At 50.8% G+C, this 23,134-nt stretch overlaps 6 protein-coding genes across 6 annotated transcripts; 3 read left to right on the forward strand and 3 right to left on the reverse strand.

Moving 5' to 3' along the window:
* Positions 1-2,274, forward strand: HER10_EVM0011873 (uncharacterized protein; the record flags this gene model as incomplete). Its single annotated transcript, XM_035481287.1, has 5 exons — positions 1-525; positions 577-1,038; positions 1,089-1,204; positions 1,305-1,585; positions 1,640-2,274. The coding sequence occupies 5 exons, from the start codon at positions 1-3 to the stop codon at positions 2,272-2,274; spliced, it is 2,019 nt and encodes a 672-aa protein (XP_035335409.1).
* Positions 2,275-3,061: 787 nt separating this feature from the next.
* Positions 3,062-5,276, forward strand: HER10_EVM0000184 (uncharacterized protein; the record flags this gene model as incomplete). The annotated part of the gene is made up of 4 exons (XM_035469978.1): positions 3,062-3,120; positions 3,185-3,516; positions 3,587-4,287; positions 4,344-5,276. 4 exons carry the CDS (start codon positions 3,062-3,064, stop codon positions 5,274-5,276), a joined length of 2,025 nt encoding a protein of 674 aa, XP_035334554.1.
* Positions 5,277-5,530: 254 nt separating this feature from the next.
* Positions 5,531-6,388, reverse strand: HER10_EVM0011406 (uncharacterized protein; the record flags this gene model as incomplete). The annotated part of the gene is made up of 2 exons (XM_035480839.1): positions 5,956-6,388; positions 5,531-5,898 (listed from the first exon to the last, which is right to left on the reverse strand). Exons 1-2 carry the CDS (start codon positions 6,143-6,145, stop codon positions 5,531-5,533), a joined length of 558 nt encoding a protein of 185 aa, XP_035335371.1. The 5' UTR covers positions 6,146-6,388.
* Positions 6,389-10,253: 3,865 nt separating this feature from the next.
* HER10_EVM0012759 (uncharacterized protein) lies at positions 10,254-10,955 on the reverse strand (the record flags this gene model as incomplete). The annotated part of the gene is made up of 2 exons (XM_035482145.1): positions 10,254-10,406; positions 10,473-10,955. 2 exons carry the CDS (start codon positions 10,953-10,955, stop codon positions 10,254-10,256), a joined length of 636 nt encoding a protein of 211 aa, XP_035335481.1.
* A 6,114-nt stretch (positions 10,956-17,069) lies between these two features.
* HER10_EVM0009552 (uncharacterized protein) lies at positions 17,070-19,926 on the forward strand. The gene is made up of 5 exons (XM_035479037.1): positions 17,070-17,471; positions 17,524-18,745; positions 18,798-19,013; positions 19,067-19,270; positions 19,332-19,926. The coding sequence occupies exons 1-5, from the start codon at positions 17,286-17,288 to the stop codon at positions 19,820-19,822; spliced, it is 2,319 nt and encodes a 772-aa protein (XP_035335241.1). The 5' UTR covers positions 17,070-17,285; the 3' UTR covers positions 19,823-19,926.
* Positions 19,927-22,386: 2,460 nt separating this feature from the next.
* On the reverse strand, positions 22,387-22,704 carry HER10_EVM0005080 (uncharacterized protein; the record flags this gene model as incomplete). Its single annotated transcript, XM_035474705.1, has 1 exon — positions 22,387-22,704. The coding sequence occupies one exon, from the start codon at positions 22,702-22,704 to the stop codon at positions 22,387-22,389; it is 318 nt and encodes a 105-aa protein (XP_035334919.1).
* Between the last annotated feature and the right edge of the window lie 430 nt (positions 22,705-23,134).

Consider the following 23,134-nt stretch of genomic DNA (forward strand, 5'->3'; position numbering starts at 1 on the left):
ATGCGCTCTGCTCCTATCATCAGCGCCTTTGTCGCGCTCGCCAAGGCCCAAGATCTTGTCTGGCAGGTCATTGACGATGCTCCCGAGCCGCCTCACACCACCGTCCCCATTGGTGCTTCCCCAACCGTCGTTCCTTACGATGCCAACGCTGCTGCCGCCAGTGTCGTCGCCGAGGTCAAGGCCAGCCCGCTTCCCCAGGAGACTGCGCCTGTCAAGTCGGAGAAGAAGCGTCTCGTTGAGCGCTCCGCTTGCGAGCCTCAGCCCGTCGGATACGGCCCCGTCTCGAACCCCGACACTTCGGCCGCTTTCCTGAGCGACACGGACCTCTCGTCGGCTGCCAACAATGCTGCCACTCCCTCTGGTTACTTCAACACCTTCAAGAACCTGCAGGGATCCAGCAGTGCCTATGGCTACATGGGTTACACTACCCTCACTAGCTACGACACTCAGGCTTGCGCTTCCAAGTGCGATGCCATTAACGGCTGTGTTGCTTTCAACATCTACTTCGAGCGCGACCCCTCTATTGTAAGTCTTGAACCTTATCAACACAAATGACCAAGCTCTGACTCCATCTAGGAACCCGCCGATGCCTGCCCCAACCCGGCCAGCACCAATGTCATCAAGTGTGTTTTCTGGGGTGGTCCCGTCTACGAGAACACCGCCACCAACCGCGGCCAATGGCGCAACCAGTTCGAGGTTGTGATTGCCGGATCCAACGGCTACGTTGCCCAGCGTGCCGATGACCAGGCCGGCTACAGCTCCGCCGTCTACTTGGGAGATAACTCCATCAACGCTCCCCTCGACTGCGCTGGATACGACACCTTCTTGGGTTCCAAGATCTTCACCGACGGTCCCTTCGATCCTAAGCTCTGCGCTGCTGCCTGTACCGCTCAGTCCGAGTACAACGTTGCTCACCCTCCCGCGAACGCCCCCGCTCAGACCTGCCAGTTCTTCAACACCTTCTTCGTCTTGAAGAATGGAGTTCCCGAGGGACAATACTGCTCCTTGTACTCCAAGTCCTGGGACAACAGCTATGCCGTCAACAACGGCCAATGGCGCGGCAGTGACCACTACACCATCTCTTACAGCTTCTCCTACACCAACGCCACGGACGCCGGCAAGCCCAGAATCCCTTGCGCCGTCGCCAGTGCCAGCTCTGCCATTGTCACCTCCAGCCTTCAGCCTTACTGCTCCTCTCTCCTCGGCTACACGACCCCGGTCACCACCGCCACCGAGACTGACTTCACTACCATCCCTGCCACCACCGTCGTCTCGACTGTCACTCCCTTGACCACTTCTTACAGCACCACTACCCAGCTGGTTGCCGTTACCAAGCAGCTCAAGCGTGACCTGCCTCCCCGTCCCACCACTACTTGCCTCCACGATGACCCCACTCCCCTCGACCACTCCATCAAGGTCAGACGTGGTCTCTGGGCCCGCGATGAGCCTCTCGTCAACGGTACCAAGGATGATGATGGAAACTTCGTCGATGTTGTTGCCCTTCCCGATGTCACTCCTTCCAACACCACCACTCTCAGAAAGGCTCGCCGCGATGGTACCCCCGCTGGTCTTTCCGGATTCTCTGGTATGTTTCATTCTCCTCAGTCTCAACCCGCTTGATACTAACTGCTATCTCCAGCCGATGTCGTCTCTTCTGCTTGCTCTCTGCTCGCCACCCCTGTGACCAGCACCATGACCGCCTCCGCTACCACTGTCCAGACTATCACCAGCGGCGCGGCTTTGAGCACCACCACTGCAGCCACTAGCACCGTCATCGTCGTCCAGACTGTCACTTCTACCACCACCATCAACGTCGCCGCCAGCGCTCCTACTGGTACCATCGGCTACCTCAGCATCAACCCCATCGTCAACCCCAACTCCCAGTACGCCCTGTCCGACGATGCCACCCACATGACCGACAACTGGTACAAGCAGGGCAGCCGTGAGACCTTCATTGTGGCCGCAGACGGCAGCCTCTACTCTGTCACCCACAACGCCTACTACTACATCGACACCTCGTCCACTTACAGCTTGCTCTACTGGTCCAACAACAAGAGCAGCGCCATGAAGATCTTCTCCTACACCACTCTCGCCAACGGCAACTCCCAGGTCTTCATGAACTCCAATGGCAAGGCCTACCAGTTCTGCATCCGCCAGGCGAGCAAGGTTGGCGACGGCAACACCGGCTCTGGCCAGCACATCTACGCCTTCTCCACCGCGACTGCACCTCTCAGCTACTGCACCATCGTTGATTTGATCATTATCCCTGCATAAGCGAATCGAGCAACCACCTTCGTTATGGTTTCATATATCAACATTAGAAAGATGGCGTGGCGTTTTAGTGATAGGGGGTGATTTCCTTAATTTTTCTTAGACTCTTGGCTTCAGACTTCAAATATCAAGCAATAATTAATATTAATGAAAAAAATATCTAAAACACTCTGCACGTTCCCGCCCCAACAGTTTCTTATGGTCAACATGCCACGTTCCTAGTATAAGAATCGTGATAAGGAAGGTGGCAAGATTTGGATCGCACTTCGAGTCTAACAAGCCTGGCACTATTTGATCTACGCAGCCATCGTCGCCGACTTTCTACAGTTCACGGACAATATTGGCGTACTATGATATTGGGAGGCGAAAGCAGTTTGCTGATACAAACGGGGCCATCATTAAGACTCTTGGCAATGTCCGTCTCTCTTGGGATGGTCTGTGAAGCAAGCCGTATTCCCCACCCAGCTCCCCCGCAATTCATCCCGCATTTGTGGCTTTTGAGTGGCGTACATCGGGCGACTGTGCTCCGAGGACAACGTCTTTGAGGGGTAGAGCAAAAGTTCGGAGTTTAACAACTTGTTTGATGAGCCGTATGCAAGCTTGATAATATCTTAAAACTCTCCAAAGAGACCTGAGATGTCTCACGCAGCCTCGAGAGATATTTGCAGGGACGATAAACTATATTTGAGCTCAATTTCGGCCCTCTGATCCCCGATGTTCTACATGAGTCGAACTATTCATGACAGGGACTGAACGTTGAAGAACGAAGTATGCCGGACTCTAGCCGCCGATGTCCCCATCCAAGCACCGTCCGGGCCTGCGTCAACTGCCAGAAGCGCAAAAGCCGATGCATGAGAGGCAGCGCAGCCAACGACCCATGCTCTTACTGCGCCAAAACAGGCAAGACGTGCAGCTTTGAGAAGCCCCCTGATCGGACGCCTCTGACCCGGAAGAACCTCGACGCAGCCGAGCTCCGGTGCAAGCAGCTCCAGAATCTCATCAGGTCCTTGAACCCGGAGCTTGACATCAACTCAGCCCTCGAAGAGACACAGATCCAGCAGGAGTCAGTAGGAAATGAAGATGATGGCGGCAGCGGCTCGTTACATTCCCCACCGGGAGACTCGGATGAAGTCACACCTCACAGCTACGAATGGCACGAAGGGTCGCTGTCGCCAGAGTTCAAATCTTCAGCCCACGAGAATGACGGAATGGCCGTGCTGCCAACCCACGACTCTGGTTACTTAGGTAAGCCATGCCCGAGATTGGTCTGCGGAGGACAGTTGACCGAAGAGCGATGCCTGACGTCAACCTCTAGGGAGCAGTTCTGGTTCCCAGTTGCTTGGGGAGATCGATTCCGTGATCCACGTTGCGCAACCAGCTACTCACCACCACACATCGCATCGTAAAAGACAACGTAGATCATCCAGTTCAGCCGGGTTTGCGGCACCTGAACCTTTCGATCTGCCATCATCATACATCGCTGGCCGGTTGATCGATGCCTACTTCCTACTCTACAACACCTCCTACCCGGTTCTTCACGAGCGGATTTTCAGAGAAAGGGCTGACGCAGGGCGTCGTCAACGGCTCACGAACTCGCCATGGCGCGTCGTCTATCAGATGGTTTTGGCCATCGGCCACTGGCTCTCTAGCACCGAGTCAGAGCATCTACAGTCGAGCTACTACAGCGCAGCGCGGTCCAGTCTGTCTCTTCAGATGCTTGAGTCCGGCACCATCGAGACAGTTCAGGCCTTTTTGCTTATGAGCAACTATTTACAGAAGAGAGATAGGACCAATACTGGCTACAACTTTAGCGGTTTGGCGTACCGAATGGCATTGGGTCTAGGTCTTCATCGCGAACCTCCAGGGTTAGAGGATACTTTAGGACATGAGCGGCGACGGCAGCTCTTCTGGACTATCTACTGTTTTGAGAGCGGGTTTAACATCACCACCGGAAGACCACCCGCGATGTCGGAAGATTTCATAGATACCCGGATTCCGCGAAACATCGACGATAAGGTATGTTGTCTTTCTAAGTTCGATCCTTTTGATTCCTATTGGCTCATTCCTTCTAGAAACTGCCACTCAAGACACCGGTACCGCCACCAGTCAATTACCCAACTACCTACTCAGCAATCATCGCCCAAGCAAAGCTAGCCAAAATTGCTGATGCTGTGTATCATGAGTTTCTATTGGCAAAAACCGCCGGAACAAAAGTCGAATATAGAGTCGCCGAAACAATGGACCGAGATCTCAACTGCTGGCAACAAGCTTTGCCCGCATATTTCACCCAGACCGATTGCCCATCGTGGTTCCGGGCGCCTCGAGCGGTCGTGCTGTGGAAAGAGCAGAACCTTCGCATACTTCTCTGGCGTGGCAGTCAGCAACACCACAGCTACCTGCCCACCAAAGTGAAGGCGGAAGAGAAATGCTTGAACGTCGCTATGCAAAGCGTTCATGATATTGCTACTTTCTGTATGGCAAATGAAGTCTCTCTACACCAGGGTGTCGTGTGGTACGCGACATACTTTCTTTTTCAGGCCACTTTAGTCCTGGAAGCAAACTATCTTACCAAAAGCACTTCCACAGACCACACCGACAGACTTGCATGGCAGCACTCAGTCTCCAAATCACGCGCCTGCTTGAAGACCTTGGCGCAGAAGAGCAGATCGGCTAAACGATGTCTGGAGATGCTCGATCGCATCCACAGCCAGTTCCAGTTTCTACCGCAATTAGACTTGGAACTGGATCAAGCCTACTTCCAATCCGTGGTTCCTCAAATGGTAGATGAGGCTGAAGCGAGACCGACGGCATCTTACTTTGTCGCGCCGACCCAGAACTTTGCTGATCTGCCGAGTGAGAATGACTTTGCCTTCTATAGTGAAAGTCAACCGGCTTTTGATGACGATGCTGCGGACCCAAGTTTGCGGATGCTGCTCAACGAGTCTTCCATAGACTTCATGGAAAACATGCCGCTCGACCTATTACTTGGGGATTGGACATCTTGATGTCAATTTTTAAACTTGAGTGACTGATCGTTCATGACAAAGTCATCACACACAATAGTGGTGCCACGACGCTTTGTTACATCAAGGGGAAATGAAGTGTTTCGCATTCCTTGTCATGGACAATTAAATTGTAATAAGAAAAAAGCTCTTCAAAATGGCGCAGGATTCACAGGGATGCGATGCTGATCTACGTGCTCAAACGCGCTCAAAAGACCTCCCATTGCTCTATAACTAGGCGACAATGCTCTAATCGCTCAAGCCATGACAAAGTCTACACAACTCTCGTATGTCTGCTTCGCTGCAGTGCCAACCCAGAACCATTGAACGACGCACTGGCCAGCCTGAGCGCAGGTGCCCGCAGGCAGGTTGGAGGGCATGGTGATGTCAAAGTCGGTGTTGTTCTTGGGCAGCGCCGCGAGGTTCTCGTCGGCGTAGCTGTCGAAGACGATGAGAGGTTGTCCGATAACCTTGTTGGTTGCGGTATCGACGATGGAGACGTTCATGGGGCCCTCGTGGGGGATCGGGATCTCGGCCTTCATGTTGACGACCTGTCCAGCCTTGAAGGTCTGGACGTTGGCCTTGTTGTCCTCGAACTTGGCTCCTCTGCACAGATCAAGTTGGCCTTGGGTATAGTGTTAGTAATTTGGGTCATTCGCTCATGTGCCAGAGGGCTGCTTACATGTTGCAGGAGGGTTGGTGAAGTCTTCCAGAGGAATGGTGGGATCGGCAGTGACGGCCTTCACGTTCGCTTGTCCACACGCTGCAGCCATTGCGGCGCCGACACCACGAGCAGGAGGCGAGACGATGTTGCCATGAGCAGAGACCAAAGCGGCGAGCAGCGCCGTGGCGGCAGTGATTGAAGCGCGCATCGTGAAGTGATTACTTGGGATGTTTGTTTATCGGCCTGTGAAAGCGGAAGTGCAGGTAGTCTGGCGGTTTTTGAATAAAGGACAGTGTTTGAATTAGACAAGATTGAAAGAAACGAGTGACCAGCACGATGATTTGAATGATGAGACAAGGCGAGCAGAGACCGGACGAAGCAGCGTCAGGGCCAGATGTGCGGCCTTGCGACTACAAATACCACAACTCGGTCTCAGCCCGACGACGATGTGATCCTTGTCGCTGACAGAGAGATGTCAATGATCCGACGCTGATGGCCCGGCGATCATAGCTTCCAAGCCAGCCTCCCATAATCCTTGCGGCCTGCGGAGGCTAACCGTTAGCCGGAACCACGGGAACTAACGTGGTACCCCGTTCTTCTCTTTGCCCACGACCAGCTGTAAGTTGCTCTCGTTAAAAACAACCCGAGGGTGATCCCTGGAGCGAAACATGCGTTGTTGAGGCTCTTCAGGTACGAAAGCAAGACAAGCTTGGTGGGATCCACGCGGGTGAAACGTCGCAAGTTCTTGAGCCGCTCTGCTTCCGGTGCGGACGGTTGTGGACGTGGTCACAACTCGCGAAACCTGCGACAAACCCTGTCTGGGGGTTCGGGCGTTCGCGCAGCAAGAAAGCGAGAAGCTCAGAGGCAACAATACTTTAATTCTTAGAGAGATGCGAGAACCAGCACTTTGTGCAGAGTTCAAGCAAAGAGCGATTTGGGAATTTGGGTTATTCTCGAGTCATCGAGCTATCATAATCGGGGCGACACCAAGCGCTGGTTCCAGTGCCAAGCCGTCAGTTTGGATGTTGGAACCGCGAAATATCGGGATGGTGGGTATGAGTGAACCGGTGCTCCGGAACGCCACGGCGCGCCACGGCGGCGCCCCCAAAGTCTTGAGCAATCCGGCCACTAATTGAGGACGAGATCTCCGGCTCGGCGGCCGGGGTCTTTATTCTTGGTGCGCTACGGAGCAGCCCCTTGCCCACCGGCCCTGGACCTCAAGCAACGCCAAGTCGTCTACAACTTCCTGCGTGAGAGATCTGCGAGTCATAAGGCTATCTTAAGCAGATTACCAGCCAGGAATGCGACGCTATGAGGAGGCGATCACTCAGCTACCAAACTGCGACTGCCGGACTGCACCAAGTTGCAGTCTCCTGAGCGTCAGAGTTGGCAGGAGAGAAATTCTAACGCGAGGGGGGACAAAGTGCTTCCAGGCCCCTGCTGACAAGACCAGCCTCCCTTGAGCGTCAGCAAAAGCCAGAGAGAAACATGACTCCTCAGGGGAACTCAAATGCCCCCTTTTTCGGCATTGATAGCAGACTGTCCCCCTCGCAACCCGGTTAGGCTCGCAAGAAACCGAGTTAAAAAGCCTAATTAGTGGACTTCGCCCGCAACCGTCGCCCACTTCAAGGCATGGCGCGTAAACTGCTATTGCGGACTTTTTGAGGGGAGTGCGGAGAAGCGGTACCTTTCGGCGGGATTTCGCAGAAACGAGTAGAGAGGAGGGCCTTGATTATTGATGAGTTTACCGACAAGACAGCCATGACTCTCTTCGCAACGTCCATCCGATAGAGAAGAGAGTTCGTTCCCGCCCGCAACTGCCCGAGCTGTCTTTCAGGAACACGGCACTTGGCATCCTGAATAGACGGTTACTGGGCGATCCGGCGAAGCTTGTTGACCCTGAATGATGAAAGTGTTGTTTCTTCGGGAACACGGCAAGTAGATAATCTGCGCGCATATGTTTCCAGGCCTCCTCAGTCTGAAATGAAAGTTTTCGCGCGCGGCATTTTTCGTATACCTATAGATGATGTCTTATTGCAGACATTGGATGGTTTTTTGTCAAGTCAAGGAAGACGGAACATTATCCCGACGGTGTGAGGGCATTCCTGTTGATGGCACTCAACAGAGCGCCAGTGCGCGCATGTCTCAACCAGTCGCATTTTGAGCTCAGGCAGAAGGTTCTTCAAGGCACTTGAGAGACTGAGAATTTTGATTGTTCACATATTAACCCCCATATCTACCCCCTTTGTTTCAATACTCATTGAATTAAAACCTTGATGACGATGTGTGATATGGGTAAAGGTTTTCTGCCTGCCAAGGGCTTTAGAAGTGTAGTAATACCTGGTGACCCTCCACGACTGAAAGGCTCATGGTATTACAACACACCGTCTAATGATTTGAAGCAGACAAGCTCGCCCTATATAGATTACTCCGGTTGCGCGCGGAAGTCATTTTCGCAACAAAGTCAGTATAGTAGGTTCGTTCAACATTACAAGCCTCCGAGCTTTATATCCTTATGGATGAGGTAGGATTGTCCAGCAAGCTAGCCTTACCTGTTACTCTCGCTAATTCCTCTTCAATTTAAACAAATCGTGATTGTGTCAAAATGTAAGGAAGCTGACTACTGACACTTTCAAGGCACGTTCTGATATCTTGAGTTGCATGGATGGTGACTAGCTATCCCCCATATGGCCACAGCTTAGAGTTACTTGCGGAACAGCAAGCTGAAGTCTACGCCCTCAAAAGCTATCGTTCTCAGTTGAGAAGCAACTTTATATGGAAATTTTCACGTCGCCAGGCATCGCTCACTAATCAACCGCGTTCTCTAAGAGCCGACTTCCAAACTCAAACCCAGGCAATTAGCCTGACCGGTGAGAAATCGCTCGCCTACGCCGGTGAATTTTATGATGACATCATATCTTTCGACACTATTTCAATACCACATTTGATAAATACATGATAAACCCCATCGCGTCCGTTTAGGCTCAGGTAATAAGATTTATCCAGTCCCCAAAGCTAAGTTCAACTTTGAGTTTCGACGTGCAATGAGAAACATTCATAAGATGCTGGTCAGTGATCCAACTTCAAAATGCGTGCCACTCACCAATCAAGGTTACTAGCTTTATAATCTCCTAAGACGAATGGATATCCGTTCTATTACGTTGTGGATTCACCTAGTCCCGGGTGAGCCCTCACCTTACAATGAGCTCTGAGATCATACATAGAGCTTCTTCACGATGGGAGAAAGCTTACATCCTCGTTTTTGAATACGATTGACTGGAGTTTCGCTTCTAGTATCTTGCCTGAAAACTCTGTTTAACGCTGAGTATCACCGAAGTAAGGCTGCTTCAAAGCGTCGACTTTTGCTATGGCGGATTCCCTCTCCGAAAGAGGCTCTGGAAGAAGCTTTCGAGTCTTCATCTGCAACAAACCATTATCCATATGTTGTGTACATTATCATGCTTTAGTAGACAATCTACCAACAGCTGATCCTGGCTGCAGAAGCTTGAAGAATCGTGCCAATAGCTGCACCTAATGCTGCAGCTTCTGCTTCGATGCTAGTGAGTGTCTCAGCAACTCGGTCTTCTCGTTCATGATGCGGCGTTGCTTAAGAGTTATGCACCGGAATTTGACTGGGTTCAATAATTCTAGAGACCACGACTCCGTCAACTTTGACTTAGGTTACCCCGAAGAGGTACAGCGGTATCCTGCATCGCCTCCATTTTGTTCGAAGATGCGCCTCTGCACCGCAGTATCAACTTTCTTCTAGACAGCGCTAGGCAGAGACAGAGAGAAGTCAAACCTGTAATGAGAAATTTGGAAGACCTCCGTCAAAAGCTATGCCATCACCGAAGGTAATTTGTCCGTCAATTACAGCGGCACAGCCTTTAGTAACATCTCACACAACTTGACAAGTATCATGATCTTGAATACTTCGAAGCGAGGGGAACCTGTCAAAGCCTCTTGGCCTTCGCACAATGATACATGTACTAACCTATATCACATCAACTAACAGCATCAAACTAACAGTCTCCAAATTCCGAAGTATTGAAGTCCCTGACATCAGGTCACGCTCAAGGTGATTGTAGGAGAATAAGACCACCGTGCTAGAACAGAAGTATCTAAGAACTTGAATGTTTCGAATTCGGAATGAACCCATCACTTAAAATCAAAGTGTACCGAAGTGGCTTAATTCACTATATATTTACTGAGAATTCTTCATATACAATGCTATCCATCGCTCCAGCTCAACCTCAGTCTGCTCAGTGACGTGCAACTTATCCTTTGGTTCTCAAAAATGTTCAGTCGCGGGATGCTTAGCAACCCTTAAGAGCGTCCTTCTTGTTCTGCTGGTTCTGGTCGATACCTCCAGAGAATTCCTTCTCCATCTGGGCGATGGTATCTAGATCAGCGTTGCCGCCCGTGAGACCCTGAGCCTGCTTCAATTCGGTAGCCTGTGCGTTTTGGACCTATAATGGCTTGTCAGATTGCTGTTGTTTACCGCCTCACTGTGTGGGGTTAAAGTCCGAACGTACCTTCTTCAGACCCGGAATCGCGGCGTTACCCTTGGGAGCGATCTTCTGGTTCTCGGCGCGAACATCCGCTCCAGACTTGACAGTAGCGACGAGCTTGGTCTTAGCCTGGTCGAACTGACCCTTGTTGCCGGACTGAACAGCCTTCTTCACAGCAGCGACATCCTTCTGCTCTTGCTTCTGGATGGAGATGTTCTTGTCGATACCAGTAGCCAGCTTCTTGGCAGCAGCGCACTCGTCAGCGGTAGGCCTGGTGTTTCCTCCGGTGCCGTTCTTCGTGGCCTTGGTGGTCTGGCCCTTGTTGGTGTTGCCGTTGTTGTTGGTCTTCGTCTTAGTGCCCTTATTTCCGTTGTTGTTATTATTCTTATTCTTGTTCTTGTCGGCGGCGTCTTGCGCAGCGACGGCTTCTACCGGCGCCGGCGCGGGCAGAGCAATGACGAAAGTGAAGAGGAGGAAGAGAGAGAGGAGAAGCTGAGTGTAACGCATCTTGAATAATAGTGTTTAGTGATCTAAGTGATAGGCGTAATATGATGTAAAGAATGTAGAGGGTAAAGAGCCTTTAAAAGTAGGACTTGATGAACTGGAAAGAGACTGAGTTGATGATCCAAAAGCCAGAATTGAGAGTTTCTTTGATTGAATTATATAGCCCAATCTTCCGAGCAAAATTCGGACACGGCCACTTACACCCAATTCCCATCGCGTCGTCATCTCAAACGATTAGGCGAACATACTTCGTCCGAGTACGCCGAAGACCCTGTCCGCCGCACGATGGGAAGCAACTCAGTCCCAGTCTTCGCGATGCTTTCAGGGGTCGTTTCGCTCTCGGGTGAAGCTTCAATTCAGAATGTGGGTGTCCACAACGGCCACCCCGCGCGCATCGCCCGGCCCGTCTGATGTCTGAACCGAGAGAGACAAGCTTTGGGGTGGATTCGAAGGAGAAGAAGGTTTACCCGCATGTGTTTTGGGCTGATCTTTTGAGCCAGTCGCTGGCTGGGATCGCCGCACATCGCGTTTCACCTCGCTCGCCTTGGGGCTGCTCTGTATACGATTTTTCTGCTCAATGCGTTTAGACACCAACCAGAAGCGTTCCCATCGCGCGAGCTTCTTGAGTGCCTCTTCTTGAAGCTGTTCCTGTGGATCACGGGCACCGACAGACGGCTGAAGATCTCCATCCAGTTGTTGGACGCGTTCTGCCACAAGCGCCAGTCACATTTCTTGGCGAGAACGAGTGTTCACACCAAATTCGTCCAACCCTCGGCTCTGTTCCCTCGGTCTGGACCTAGCATTTCTCCTCCTAACTTCCATCCTTTTGTGCACTTGGGTGTCAGGTCTACTTCATCTTTTGCCGAATTTTAGAGGCCTTCAGACCATCTGCTACAAGTCTGATCATTTCGCATAGTGGTCACTCGCCTTCTTCTTGCGTCGATGACTCGTCTGGCTGGTGCTTCGGAGTCCGATATGTCGCCCTGCCGAATGAGCAGGTTTCAATTGCTTCTATAAACAATCTGCCAATCGCTTGAGCAACCGGACCCGATTTCGAAGCAACGTGTTTGGTGGCTTGGCGAGATCAGTCAAGACGCCAAGACATGTCGGCCTCGTCATTCAGTAGTTGTTTCGCGTGGACTTGCTCAACAGGACACAAACAAGCAAAGGGAAACATGAATCACGATTCTTCATTTGGTTCAGAAAACTGAACTTCTTTGATGAGTTCGAAAGTAAGCTGAAGATATTACGCTCCGTCCCCTTCGGTACCTTAGCGGCGTCTGATTCTTAGAAAGGCAGCCGATAATCACTACATATCCACACGTGGTGATTACATTCCCCAGAGTCAATTCAGAATCAGAGCGTGCGTGCAGAGAGGTTGCCAACGGGCTGGAATCAAGCCAGCCCAACGAGGAAAACAAAGTTCGCCGAGTCTCAGGTTCGCTGGTGGGCTGATCTCAAAACTGGGACGGACCCTGCATGTGCTGAGGAGCAAGGCAAAAGATGCCGTATCCGTTATCCGTAATATGGAAGCACGAGGCTTGTAAACACGCTGCCCGCGGTCTCCTCGGCCGGCCTCCATCTTTTCTCCGCCTTGCGTTTATCCCCTGCCGGAAGTGGAGGGAAAAGAGAGTTTAAGCTCTGGTGACATGAATCAAGAGCGGCACTACCGCAGTAGCAGGGTCTCAAAAGTTGCTTGAAACTCTCAACTAGTGCGAAAACTGCTAAGCCTCCCCTTCATTGTCGTTTGAGCCATGTTGGAGAATTAAGGCTCCGGGACGCTCATTCCACATCATATTGTAATGAAGGGGCAGCAAGGGAGAACTGTAATACCTATCCCACATTGAGTCCCACGCGGTTTCCGAACGGATCAAATTCGCTGGCAATCGTCTGAAGATTATGTCTTCGGATAATTATTCACAAGATCGTCGTCGTCCCAACAATTTCGCTAAGACGGGCCTCGCCAAGGACTCGTCAATGTTGCACCCGTCCAGGTCGTTCGTCGATCACTTTCTGGGCGTCCATCACTATAACGACTCACATATCATAATGCATTGCTCTCACATTACTCGATCGACTTACACTGAGGGATGGTCTGCCCAAGCTAATGTCTGTTGATACAGTCGGTCAGCATGGGTCTAGTAGCTGGAAAATCGGAGTTTTCGCTAGACATTGTCCGTCTTGTATATGCGCGTTTAAGCTTGAGGGCATACCTAGCACTAGTCGATGCTTATCGTCAGACTCCCCAAGTGAAAAGTAGAAGCAGTCCTTGTCTTTCGGAGATGACGAACAGGCCACACGTCAACGGTCTCATCAAGGTACGGAGATTGCACAGCCTGCTTTCCGCATCTGTCATTCTGCAAGGCGCTCGATTTGGTGAAGGCATCGACGCGGGGAGAATTGAGTCGAAGTTTACTCGCAGATCAAACCAAACTTTCTTATTTGTCAGGCAACTTACTGCTTCCGGCGTGACGCGTGGTCGGAAATCCGGCAAGATGGGTGCGTCAATACGTTGAACTCAGATCATCCCGGTCATTGGCCAGCCGCAGCAACCCACAGGCCGTGCCGCGCTCGATGAGGTGATTTTCGGAGATATCCTTCGGTGTAAGTCTGCCGATTCTTGATCAAAAGTGGCCGGTGTCAGTGTCTCGTGTTCGAGACTGATCTCGGGACAAGTGTTTACTCACATGATCAAGGAGTGCAGTGTGCCTCATGAATGCGCCATATCAAACGAAAGACGAACTCGCTCTTGTTTCCGACGCATGCATCTCCTCGTCTTGGTGATGTCAATAGGACTGGAAAAGTTCTTTGTAAAAAGTCATGGCATATTTAACGACTTTCCGAACAGTACTGTTCATGGCTCGGATCTAAAGACAGATTGTTGACTTTCTCTGGTTGATAGTCATGTTCGACAAAATTCATCCGAGTAACTATAAACTAAAGCATGAAGTCGGGCTCTATGAACATTGAAAGCACGAGTAACTTTGCCTGATTGATACCTTGACTACATAGCGTAAAACCCCAAATTGAGCCTTCCTTCATGGTGCAAAATCTGAAAGGTCCCCTTCGCTAGCTGGGCTTTGGTCAGGCAACGCAGCAGAAGGCGCCTCATATATTTCGAATGAGCTGTCGGAATCTTCGGCCCCTTGTTCTCCCGTCAACTTTGCCTTCTTCTCCGAATTAAGTTGAAAAGGGCTCGCCTGACCATGTTCAGGAGTCGGACTTGACCAAGAGGATCTCACACGGCCTGTCTCCCTCCTGCCTTTACCAAAGATATCGAAATCTGAGCTTGAGTCGCTGACATTGCCGCCGCTGTCCACGCTTGAGTCAGAAGGGGCAAAGTCGCTACCCATATCAGTCGGTCCTAGCTCCAACGTTGGTCCTGGGGAATAAAGGGGCGATTGTCTCTTCTTCTGCAACTTTGATCGGAGTTTGCGCCTTCGCGCGGCTGCAGCTGGCACGCGTATAAGTAGCTTGTGGTCATGATAAACCTCGAGCCTCTCTAGGTCAGGAAACAGATGCTGGAATCCTGCGCTTGGTCGAACAGACGTCAAGGCAACCTTGACTACTTTCTCATCCAATAGAGCAGCTGACAATGTGCTTAGGCGTTTCAGCAAAGATTCGAAATCGGTAGCTTGATCCCCAGCCATGGTGAAGTGATCAACGCCTTCTATCATGATGTAGATGGTGGAAGATGGAAGAGCGCGCAGACATTCCACGAAAATTCTCCATGAAAGGTCCAGGTCTGTCTTGGCAGCAACGAAGATCTCGGCGTTGAATAGCTTTGGATCGCCATGTGAAGTCACTGTTGGAAACTTCTGAAGCATGCCGAAAAGCAGGCTCTGCACGAGAGCGCGCGGCTTTGGTGCATCGTCGTCACTCCCTCGATGTAGGCTTCCGAAATACGAAAGTGTGTCGTAACCGCTCTCTGTAGCTGCACGCACAATCTTTTGAGACAGGTCTGTCGTCCAGCTAGGGCGGCGAGGTATCTCATACCCATCTACCCACAGAAGACCAGATTTTGAACTGCTTAGCCATGACTGGAATGAAGGAAGGCGAAGGACATTGCTGCTCTCTACCAGATAAGACATTGGTATCAGATCTAATTGGAGATGAACTTGGTGTAGATTTCTATCGAGAGGAAGTAGGTCCTGGAAGAAATCATCGCAAATCTCGAGCTCGGGCGGTTTCAGAAGTTTCCGGTCAAGATTCTCAGATGCTAAGAGGAATGTTAGAACTTCCAGTTGGCGTTGCCACTTTGGCACTGACCATCTATCGTTTTGCTTCTTCTTTCTCGATCCATGTCATCCCTACGGATTATATCTTTATTGCGCGTGTTAGCTCTGAACATAATCTTGGAACTGGCTCTTGATGTCGGTAGTACCTTCTAGTATCCCAATGATTCGCCCATGATCTTCTTTGATCTCGGATAGATCTCTCTGCATACTGCAATGTCGTTGAAACTGATATATCATGAACTGAATTTCAGCTTCTTGTCTCAGGATAGCGTAATTCTCGTCAATGGTCTTGAGAATGGGCCCGAGCCTGGTGTCGAAAGGTGCGACCATCGTCTTGAAGGTTTTGACTGGTGGCGTGCGAGATTGCATCATCAGCAACTTGAATATATAATGCTTTCATCGGAAGTTATCGTACCCAAACAATTACTACGCAAGTACCGGAGACAATATGCTAGGAAATCTGCGATCGACGCGTAGATGGCCGCAGCCGCATTTGTCATTCTCTCAACTGGATAGAAAGACAACAGCAGGCTCACGAGCTCCAGCTTACTCCCTATACGTCCAAGATTGGTAACAATACCTTCCTTGACTTTTTGGTACTCGATCGGAATCATGAGCAACATCTTCATCGTTCCCCAAGCTAGACTGACCCATTCAGGATGATGTTGTGCCATTGTATCCATGACTGCAGCATAATAGAGAGTTGATTTGCAAAATTGCTGCAAGCCTGCCTGTATGTTGCTGTTGAGGCTTTTTGCGTCTTTGCTTGAAGATCTGTCCTCCTGCATAGCGTTCGCCTGAGCTAGAACATCTTGAAGCTCACAGCCGTTCTTGATTACAATCTCGCGTTTTTCATGAGTAGCCGCGATGTTGTATTCGTTTACCGCCAATCGCAGCTGTTCGAACTTGTTTCTCAGAGATGGGTTGGCGGTCACGTCAAGCGCCCACGCATCCCTGTTCATGTCAACGGTAATACTATTGGGGGTGCGAGATGATGTCGTATCTGTCCCGGTTTCTTGGACTTCCTGGAGCGTTTTCAACGACTCTATCAGCTCTGCCTCATCCATGGACTGGAATCTCTGTGGCTTAGTCTTTTCAAGAAGTTTGCTTAGTTTGCCGTCACGGAGTAGTGGTCTATAGGGTGCCTTCAGAGGCGGATGGCCCAGTCTGATCATTCGCCTCAGAGGGCCACCCCGGTCTGGGGGCTCACTGAAATCGGGTAGACTGCTGCTCATGGTTCGGTCGACATTTCTCTCTATGAGAATTCTTCGCAGTACACACTCAAAGATATTGCCTTGAAAACGGCCTTCTGGCACCGAATATGAGGGAAATTTGGGCAGCCTGGTCAATGTCTTCAAGAGAACATTGATACGGCCGTCTGAGGAAACATGCGGGCTAATCAATCATGGAGCATGCCCTCATGATCTGCATGACTACTCAGCTTGCCGTCAGTGCTGTTGGAGCGTACTGTTTGCCTACATGTACATATGCAAGACTTGGACTACCTACCTGACCTACTAAAAAAGCGCCACGTTCTGGTGCAGCAGACATATGCAACTTATGTCACAGTCGTAAATCAGGCTGACCAATGGCATTACTGTATAGTCGAAAGCGCAGGACCTCGTCTATTCCGGCAGCATGTTCCCGGAGGAAAGCAGGGAGCAATCAGATCCTGGGACTTTTTGGCGACACATGGGTGGCTTGAAAAGATTACGAGTCGTAGAACTAGAGGTGATGGAGTACGCAGCCTGATAGGGGGTCATACGATGTAAGATGCAGGATGACTGTTGCTCAAACTTGACTCAACATGCGCGCATACCACAGATAGAAAGTGCTTCAAGACATACTTCAATCGACTGGCTAAGTCACTTCCACTTGAATTTCTTTGAGGTGGTCGTAATACATTAAGTTGTGTCTGCCCAGAGCATAACGGCAGCCTCGCCTTGGAAGCGGGCATTTCAGGCAAGGTAAAGGCAGTTGTGATATAAATGAACGGCTTGCACGGCAAATTTGGCACCTACTGGTATTGACCGGAAAGTTTACTCTGGACTCCAACAACTCATTGTATGACGGACCTCCGACTTAACCCGCTGCCATGCACTCGGGATCCGACATTTTACACAACCTTGGCGAAACAAACCAGGACACATTCCGCAGTCACCGGGACCTTGCACGCAGCGAGAATGACGAGTCGCCAACTCCGTCAATTTATATGGCAACACTAGAACATGGAAACAGGAAGAAATCCGAACCTTCCGCTCCTTTGAGAGAAATCAACGAAGTATGTTCAAGTCTTGGCGCTTTCAGTGAAGTACGTATCTCACAATGACTAGTTCGGTATTGGAATCGGTCATACAACAATACGATCGTATCGGGATCGTCAGGGGCTTTTCAAGACGGATCAGCTAGCCGGCGTGCCATCGAAAGACAAGAGCTACAACGATAGAACTCAAGTACCAGAGGTCACCTTTTACCATCGTGTGGACACATTTGGAAAAGTCTGGCCAGAAAGAATAGAGGTAAATTGGTGGGAATTTGTCGATTTCCTTGAAGGCCTTGAGCCGTTTCCCCTTTCTGAAAGGGCGACAACCCGGGGGTCCGTTTTCAATCCACCGTATGTATCGCTTTTCCACCGCTTAGACGCACTCGAGAGGGAGTCAGCGACAACGCAGCCAAAGTCTACGACCGCCAACAGTACCAAAGCTTCAACACATAATCTTGGCATTACCAAGACGATCCTAGAGTTTCTCAAACCAACCTTCCATGAAACCCGATCGAGACTCGAACTCTTGAACTCAGCCGGTCCCAGTACTCTTGTCCAATATGACGATCTCTGGATGCTTTACACACCGGGCGAACCCATCTTCGTCAGGATTTCGGGGCTGGAAACCTTGTGCTACATGGTCGACTACCCGAGTGTCGCCGCGGCACCCCCGGGAATGTACCAAGGGCAGCTCCTGCTTTATTGCTGGTCAATGACATACAGTCCGCAGCTGGATGTCTTCGTCAAACAGGATCATGTCTTTAACGTGGAGCGATTCCATGGTGGAAAAGAGATCGCAAGACTGCCTTTCGTACCTGCAAGATTCATGGAGGATCTAGATGCTGTCAAGGCATTTGCAGTGTCTCGAGGTCAGAGCTACTGGGAAATGGAGACAACATCCAGATTTCAGCAGTTGGCGACATCCAAAGAACATAGTCATGATAAGGGTTCCGGGATAAGAGTCATTGTGCAGACACAGATCGACAGTGCAATGGATGAACGCCGGCCCCCACGCGTTCCATCACTCATGTTCAACCAACGCGAAGCTATTGAAGAGTGGAGCGAAAGGACTAGAAGAGGATCCGAAATCTATCAGACGACTGAGAATCGCGGAATAGGCTACGACTCTGACGACGTCCCCATGCAAACTGGATCCGAAGAAGTAGGAAATATACGGGGCAATTGGTTTCGCGACTACGACAGCATTCCGCCAACGACTAAACCGGATGAGCTGGCCATGATGCTTTGCCCTGGTATGGTCCATGCGTTCAGTCTCCGTGACAAAAGATGGGGTACGTACTTGTAAGCATCATACGCTTTGGTGTAGAACTGACTGGTATGAAGATTGGTACAATGTCGCGCACCTCAAACCCGTGCAATTTGCAGTCGATGCATGGAAACGACTGGTCCTCAAAGCGGAGTACAAAGAAGTCATCTGGGCCATGGTCAAGTCCTATCTCGCGCATAGTACCAATTTCCACGACCTTGTTGACGGGAAAGGCGAGGGCTTGGTCATTCTTCTGCATGGGCCTCCAGGCGTTGGCAAAACTTTGACCGCAGGTATGTGTTCTTACGCGGATTGATGAGGATGGGTTTTGACACAGCATCAAAAGAATGCGTAGCAGAATCCTTCAAGAAGCCTCTTTACATGGTAACGGCAGGAGATCTTGGGACAGATCCCGAGACCCTCGAGGGGAAGTTATCGAAGATCTTCGATCATGCCGTAGCGTGGGATGCCATACTGTTGCTAGACGAAGCAGACATCTTCCTGCAGGACCGAGACTACGATAATCTTCAAAGAAACGCGTTGGTATCCAGTAAGTCTCCCCTCGAATTTCAATCAAAGAAACCTCGACCAAGTTCTCACTATGAACGCAGTCTTCCTCCGAACGTTGGAATACTTCAACGGCATCATGTTCCTAACCAGCAACCGCATCGGCGCCTTCGACCAAGCCTTCCAATCCAGAATCCACATCACAATCGGCATGCCCGAATTCGACGAACCCCTCCGCAAAGAAGTCTGGAAGATCTTCATCCAAGACCTCGGTCGCAAGCGCCGCGACGGCTCACCAGCCCTTCTCTCACGGGAAGAGTGCAAGGCGCTAGGCAGCGAAGTGACCAAGTCCTGGGCTTCGCAGCCCCTCAACGGCCGTCAAATCCGCAACTGCGTCAGGAGCGCGTTGGCACTGGCGGAAGATAAGGGGGTCAAGCCGGACGCGAGCCACTTCAACAAGGTCCTCAAGCTTGGGAACGCGTTCACGCAGTACATGACCAAATTGCAAAAGGCGGAGGCCGAGGAGATTGCTCAGATAAAGGGTGATCGACTTGCGGCGATGAAGGACATCATGGCTCAAAGTGATGCTGCTTAGGTGGCAGCTGGTGATGTTGACGGTTCCGCGGTCGAAGGGGGTGTCCCTCTGCGCGGAAGGTCTTCTGAGCAGGTTTCATAGAGTCGACTACATACGAATAGTTCAGCATTGATATCATTCCAAATTCAATACAACGAAATCTACACATCGTGGTTGAGTCGGAGCTTAAAACCCCTCCAAAATTTCAATGCCATGTGTGCACGAATGCTTCGAAAGTTTTCAAGCGTCGGAACAGTAAGTGCTGAAATTACTGACGGCACAAAAGGGAAATTGTAAGGATTGTCTGAGCCATTGCAAATGGCTCTTCTACCAACTCCCTCCTTCCACATGCCTAGTTCAAGACTAGTTTGTTGAGCTTCATACTAGCCGAAAGACTCTGCGCTTCTGACGTGTATGCCAACAGAAATATGCCCTTCGCTGAAAACTTCATCCTGACCTACAGCCTTGAAGCGGAAATTGTCCAGCAAGATCTTTGGAGCTAGGAAATTGACGCGGAGTTTATATATGAACTTGGTGGCAATGAAAATGCCACACTCGGCTACAAAGGACAAGAGAGATTACTAAAGATTCTAGATGGTAAATGTTGATGTTGAGTGCTTCAGACTGTAGATAGCGCTACACGAAGTACAGATTCACTCTTGAACCACGTAAGAGCAAACTGTCATGAGCCAAGAACATTGACTGATAGTCGCCCTATTCAGCCGACGTCCAAACCTACCTGGTCTATCACAACCTGCCTCGAACAGCACAAAGTCGGATTATGCAACACGAAGACGGATCTCCAAGCTCACATAAGCAGGCAACGACTCGCTATTGTTTTATTCAATCTAAAATAATGCATTTCAGAAGCTACCAAGTCAGGTCAACTTTTCTGCAAATTAGCAATTAGCAGGAGCTGTATGCCATGAAGGATAGGTAACTGAATCAATCTAACTCTTGTCTTTCGGAACTCTTTTATCTTTAGGGTCGAGAGCACATATGTAACGCTCATTTTCCATGGACCGCTGACAGGTCAAGCCCCTGTGAAGATTGCGGTCGGCTATCTTATTCTACGTCAGTAAACCCGCCTTCAGGCTTTCTTCTAACTTCCGCTCTATTTCGAAATTACTTGTAGAAGGATGTAAGGAAAGCATGGTGAGATAGGTACCTAAATATCCAGCTGCTGTCCCTCAAAAGAGTACGTACACATGTGCTCATTAACGCCATTTGAATTCACCTCACTCATGAACTCAGTCAGCAACCCAATCATTACCAAACTGGACAGTATGGACGAGGAGTGGAGAATTCAAGACTCCCTCAAAAGGATTCACCACAAACCCGGAACTGAGTTAATGAGATAGTTATCTACTTCCTATGGCGAGATCATCTTGCCAACGCCATTGAAATAGAGTTGGCTTGACTGACTGGCATCTGGATGTGTTGCAACCCTGCCATAGCTCAGTCTCAGCTTAGGTACTTCAGCTAGGCCCTCTGACAGATAACAACAGAGACAACGACCTCCTTCGAGGGAGCTAATGCCCTCGCACACGGTAACGATTGGACAATCTCTATGGTCTCATCTTCCTTAACGACTTAGCGAGGTTACGCAACCGCTTGACATCACCCTCGGTGACAATCATTTCGTCACCCCTCATCACTAGTCCATGCTTACTGACAGGGAAGCCCGAATTGAGCAAGAGATAAGAGAGCATCGAGATTGGCCTGCGAGTGAACTCTTGCCCACCACCTCGGAGTTTGATTCAAACAAGGCGGGGTAACAGAACTTACAGGAGTTGGAGAAGATGCGGGCGCGTGAACGTTGTTGCACATGTTGCTGGCTGGTTGAGATGCTGTGCCGCGAGTTCAGGGTCCACCAGGAGCTTCACACTACCGCGGCGCGGAGCCGGACCTCCGGGAAGCGACCTGCAGTGGTAGCTTGCCAGGTGCTTTGGCGCAGCGAGCAAGCGGAAGAGGTGGCAATGAAATCTGTGGCCGGTGCTGTGTTATCTGGCAAAAGAAATGTTGGACCTTGATCAACGTAGCCATCACCAATGGAGCAAGCCTCTCATCATTAAGCTTTCTCGTGACACAACACGACGCATGGCTTATGTGGGACGGTTGCAAAATCCGGGCAGGCTGGCACAGGATGGACTTCCTGCCAAGATAAGCCAGCTGCGTGGCCAGAGAACGGTTCACGGTTGTCGTGTTGCTAGCGGGAGGGCTAATCTGGCAGGCCGGGGATCTATCTGGCCAAGGACCAAATCCGCGTGCGAAATGGGGCCGGCTGGTGCTGAGACCCGGAATTTGCGGGGAAGCAGACCAAGTCGAGCGTTGTCGAAGACGAAGACGGATGGGAATCCCAGTAACGAGTCAGGAAGGTAGCTGCGGATGTGGATAGTCTGGGGAAGTGTTGAACAGAAGGGTTGGTCAGACCAGGGTTCGGGGAGGTCAGCGGTGTTCTGGTTGGCTTGGGGAGGGATGACGGGTTCGGGAGGGGTGGGATCTAGGTAGGTAGAGCATCAATAGGTAGAAGAAAGAGGAGAGAAACGTTCCAATATGTGTAAAACAATATACCAAGTGCGATGCTAGAGTTCTTCTTCGAGTTTCGACGTGGGATAGGTACAGGCGTGCATGGACAGAGGATGTAGCGAGTCGTGAAGTTGCGTCGAAAGAAACATGTTCCCCTCTTTGCTTCGTTGCTTCGGCCACTTCATTGACTCGAGTGGCCTGGTGCGGTACATCAACGAGTTGAAGAAGACATTGTATCCGAAGGTACGGGCGTTGGATACTGTTCGCCATCCAACCAAACCCCACTGCCCACGTCCCTGTCTCCAGCGGCTGAGAGACCAGGCTGCTTCGCCAATCTCTCGTCGCTGAGATCCTGCGTGCCGCCTGAAATGCATCCTGGTCCAAGCGGCGGAGAGCAATTGGAGCAGTGTGCAAGTCGCTGACGGATGGTTTGTCTATCCGGGGCAGCACTTGCTAGGGCCCGTCTGCATGCCAAGTGGACGCTGTCAAAGATAGAAGAAGGAGGCGTCGAATTCCGGCATGTCGAGCTAAGGTAGCCTGGTTGCCAATAGTCTTCGTACAACACACCAAACGTGACCGAGGGAGGACCGGATGGTGACACGACAGCTACTCGTGTTGGTCGAAGAGACACGAGCGTAGCTAGGTAGTGTGGGTTGAGAATGTGGTCGGAAGTGGAGGGAATTGGAGATTTCGATGTGGCCGTCTTTGGCAACTTTTGCATCGGAAAGCTTCCAAAGCAGCCTAGACCTCCAGGGTCTTGGTCTTGGGTTCAGAGGAGAGTATAGGCTTTGAGCTTGTCGAGTA

The sequence above is a fragment of the Colletotrichum scovillei genome (genome assembly GCF_011075155.1).
Source record: "Colletotrichum scovillei strain TJNH1 chromosome Unknown Contig00004, whole genome shotgun sequence".
NCBI lineage: Eukaryota > Fungi > Ascomycota > Sordariomycetes > Glomerellales > Glomerellaceae > Colletotrichum > Colletotrichum scovillei.